The sequence below is a fragment of the Bison bison genome, unplaced genomic scaffold, assembly GCF_000754665.1.
Source record: "Bison bison bison isolate TAMUID 2011002044 unplaced genomic scaffold, Bison_UMD1.0 scf7180017864299, whole genome shotgun sequence".
NCBI lineage: Eukaryota > Metazoa > Chordata > Mammalia > Artiodactyla > Bovidae > Bison > Bison bison.
The window spans coordinates 434,163-438,371 of record NW_011494871.1 but is presented as its reverse complement, the minus strand read 5'-3'; the positions used below and the strand labels follow the sequence as shown (position 1 = coordinate 438,371).

General features: G+C 38.8%; 1 protein-coding gene across 3 annotated transcripts in view; it reads right to left on the bottom strand.

Moving 5' to 3' along the window:
- ZMYM2 (zinc finger, MYM-type 2) overlaps positions 1 to 4,209 on the bottom strand; it is a 65,867-nt gene that overhangs the window by 16,451 nt on the left and 45,207 nt on the right. For all 3 annotated transcript variants that reach the window (XM_010851172.1, XM_010851174.1, XM_010851173.1), the window contains 2 exons: positions 1,541 to 1,706; positions 405 to 439 (listed from right to left, as the gene is read on the bottom strand). In XM_010851172.1, coding sequence (XP_010849474.1) covers positions 405 to 439; positions 1,541 to 1,706 — 201 coding nt within the window. The remainder of the gene's footprint in view (positions 1 to 404; positions 440 to 1,540; positions 1,707 to 4,209) is intronic.

Genomic DNA, 4,209 nt, shown 5'->3' with positions numbered 1-4,209 from the left:
ACAAACGTGCACACCTCTGCACACCACATTCCTCCGGCTCATCGTCGTCCACTGGCAACCTTCTGCTTGGCTGTTCAGAAGCTCTGTCACAGCCGCCGGACCACACACGCTCGCCCACTGCAAACGCTCCACTACTCTTGCCCAGGGACACGAGTATTCATGTGTCATCTCGCCCGACGTGGGTGAGGGCCACAACTAATCCACCTTTGTGTCCCTCAGCAGGCAGAAAAAGACCTGTTTTTATTTTGGGTAATTCAACAGAATATGAATACTTCAACCATCTCAACAGGTAAGTAAAAAAAAAAAAATCTTTTATTATTATAATCAGATTAAAATGGACTAATTACTTTTTATGCCCACACTATAAAAGTCAGTATTTAGCACTTTACTTAAGCAATACTTACTGTCATTTTGGTTCGGGACGTCTGACAACCCTGATCTAAAAACAAACAAATTTAAAATAAGACAAATATCACTTTCTTCAGGATTTTCTAAATCCATATTTCTCATTAATTTTTATGGATTTTTTTGAAATAGTCACTGATGGAAATATTTCATATTCTTCTGAGAGCTGAAATACAGAGCTAAGTTGTGGAATTAACTCTTTCCCCCTTTCGTTCCATTAGAAAGTATATACTGCTTTGGGAGCAATACTATTTTCTTAGATTTAACTCTTAAATAAATCACATCATCTAAAGGGTTTTGCTGTTTGTCCTATCGACCCTGGAGCACATACAATTTGCTGAAAAATGTTTTCATTTAAATTGCAAGTGAATAGGCAAATTTTTTTTTAATTGGAGGATAACTGCTTTACAATGTTGTGTTGGTTTCTACCATACATCAGCAATACATGCCCTCTCTCCTGAACCTCTAGGTTGTTACAGAGAAGCTGGGTGAACTCCTTGTGCTAGACAGCAACTTCCTACTAGCTGTCTATCTTACACATGGTCACGTTTTCGATGCTATTCTTGCAATCTGTCGCACCCTCTCCCTCCTACGCTGTGTGCAGTCTGTTCTCTGTGTCTACATCTCTATTCCTGCCCTGCAAACAGGTTCACCAGTACCTTATTTATTGATCCCATATATATGTATTATTATATGATATTTGTTTTTCTCTTTCTGACTTACTTGACTCTGTATAACAGGCTCTAGGTTTATCTACTTCTCTAGAACTGACTCAAATGCATTCCTTTAAAAAAAAAAAAATGCATTCCTTTTTATGGATGAGTAATATTCTATTGCATATATGTACCAAAATTTCTTTATCTATTCAAGGCAGATGAAATTTTTTAAAAACAATTTTCGTTATAATTCTGTTTAGATTCTCTCTACCCCAACTAGACTCTATTTTTATCAACTACCATTAAATTTTTAAGAGAGTAAAAAAACAAACTGCAAAACGTCACTGCAGGCACTTCCACCTGGAGAAACCACAGAAGCTGATGTTAAACTAACCCTGAAATCAACTGTTTATTACCACCACCCTGAATCCAGGTCTGCTCAGCGGGCTTTTCAGGTCACTACCTGAAGGGACCCTTACCGTAGTGTAAGTTCTCAGGTCCCCTCTGGGTCGTCATGTTGGGCTCGCTCTGCTGGCAGTAGAAGCGTAACAGGCAGTGCTGGTCACAGAAGTGCTTCATCTCGCCACGCCACTGCACCCTCTCCCGAAGGGCTCCTTGAGACTTACAGCAGTCACACCTGGCAGCCTTAATGAAGCAAGGAAGGGGTCAGCATCTCCCAGGAGAAGGTTTACAAAGCCAGACATGTTTTACAAGACATGAGTTTTATAAGAGTTCTAGCATTTCAGTGATTAATGCCAAATGTGATAAAACAATGTCTGACAAAGAAAAAATAAAACTGTACTATAAATCGTAAGAGTAAAATCCACAACAATTTTAAAAGTAGTAGTTTAGCTAATTGTCAAAATCCCTTTCTATACTTACCAGAAGTCAAAGACCAGCATTACAAAGATAGGATAACCAAAACAAGTGCACAATGGTAGACCAGGCTGGTCCAGTGAGATTTAACATTACGAGGTAATTGAGAGCCACACTGATACACAGGTCCAAGTCTCCCAGTCACACTACACTGGAAATCTCTGAGTAGTGAATAGACTCCCCAGGATCAACTAACTCATAATAGACCAATTTATACAACTGTACAGGCCAGAATAATTTTGAAGCCAGCACTTATGCTAAGAAAAATAATAGATGTTATTTTGAAGTGTTTTGTTTCAATAGTTTAATAAATTTGAAGGGCTTTCATAAATATACTGTATTAACAGCTAGAACTTCAACTTTTTGTTTTAAAACACTCAACATTTAATTAATTAAAAACCAATTAAATTTTAAGACCACAAATTTGAACTACATCCAGGAAAACAATCAGTCCTAACTAGTCTATAACTTAATACGTAAAATAAAACCAACTAGAATTCATACATAAACAAGTTGTCCTTTTTGATGGTCAATCAATTAACCTAGAGACAGAATTTTTGGAGAGTCCATTCTGCCTAGATTTTGCCCATTTTCACTCTTTCTTAATACTCTGATCAATGAGTAGACCAAAAGGTATAAATAATTAATTTTAAAGATAATAGTTTTCATAATTTAGTTCTTATCTAATTACAGGAGAAATAAATTACTGTAATTTAAGAAATCACCCTTTAGTTTAGCCATCAACTTATAAGTTTTGACAAAGCAATAAATGCCAAGTACTTGGTGGTGGGTAACAGGCCCAAGGAAGCTCCCCTCACTACTCTGAGTCAGCCTTTCCCTGCCTCCATGGGAGTCCCACGCATAAACACAACAAATTCTAGCTGGCACATGAACAAAGCACTGTGTGGGTAAACAGGTCTTATATAACAAACATACCCCAGTTAGAACATGGGTTCTTTATTTCTCCGGGTCTGGTATTTCTCCTGCTGAATACATGTTAAATGAATGAAGATGAACAGTATCACTACTCAGTGATGCCAGTATCACATCTCTCGTCCACAAACTTATGAGCTTAAATGCTATTACTCCTGGTAATATTACATGGTAACCTCAGTAACATTAGCACTATCAACCAGGTCTTGGTTTACTTGCTAATAAAAAAGTCCCTACATAAAACTCTCACCAGCAGAGATTGTTCTTTAACCACTGACATGCTGCAGGTTTCCGGGGTTTTTCCCTTTTATGCTTCATACTCAAAGAAAAGCCAAAGCACCAGCTATATATCAAGAACACAGCAAAAGTGAAGATAAGGACCTAAAACAAGGGCCTGACTGCCCCCTCCACTCACAGCACAGTGAGTGACTTTCTAGGGCCCAATGTTGAAGTAAATGCAGGGTCCAAGCAGACACAAGTCCGAATGCAGGCTCTCTGTAGGGCATCCCATTACAAAGACAATGAAAAATCCAAGTGAGTTACTATGGTCAACCAGAAACACAAATCCTAACAGATGTGAAATGCTTGACAGTTCTCAATAACATCTAAAACCCACATTAATTTGTACTTGCACACAAAGTACTGACTTCTCATACATGGTAATATTTCCAGTTATAGAGTAATTCTGTAGGCCTAGTGCCAACAACCAAGCACATTCCACCCAAAGAATCTGAACAGTAAACTCACTTCATTATTTTATAATTACAGACATTTGGAATTTTGTCCTAACATCACCTTAAGCTCCTTCTTCCCAGAAAATTCAAAACAAATTTAGAAAGTTTCTACCCCACTTACCCCCAAAAAGGAGCAAGATTAATGCTAATTCTGAAAAGGAAACAAAATATTTATGTATTTTTTTCAGGATAAAGGGTAATAACAGAAGTCAATACTAATTTGAAGTTAATACGAAAATCACAATTTTAGAGGTTATGAGCCTCTTGCTTTGGGCTGTTTCTCCCTTACTCAGTCACTCAAACAAACTCCTGGTAAACTGTGTGGCTACTACTGCTAAGTCACTTCAGTCATGTTTGACTCTGTGCGACCCACAGACGGCAGCCCACCAGGCTCCCCTGTCCCCGGGATTCTCCAGGCAAGAATATCGGAGTGGGTTGCCATTTCCTTCTCCAATGCATGAAGGTGAAAAGTGAAAGTGAAGTCTCTCAGTCGTGTCTGACTCTTCGTGACCCCATGGACTGCTGCCTACCAGGCTCCTCCGCCCATGGGATTTTCCAGGCAAGAGTACTGGAGTCGGGTGCCATTGCCTTCTCCAAACTGTGTC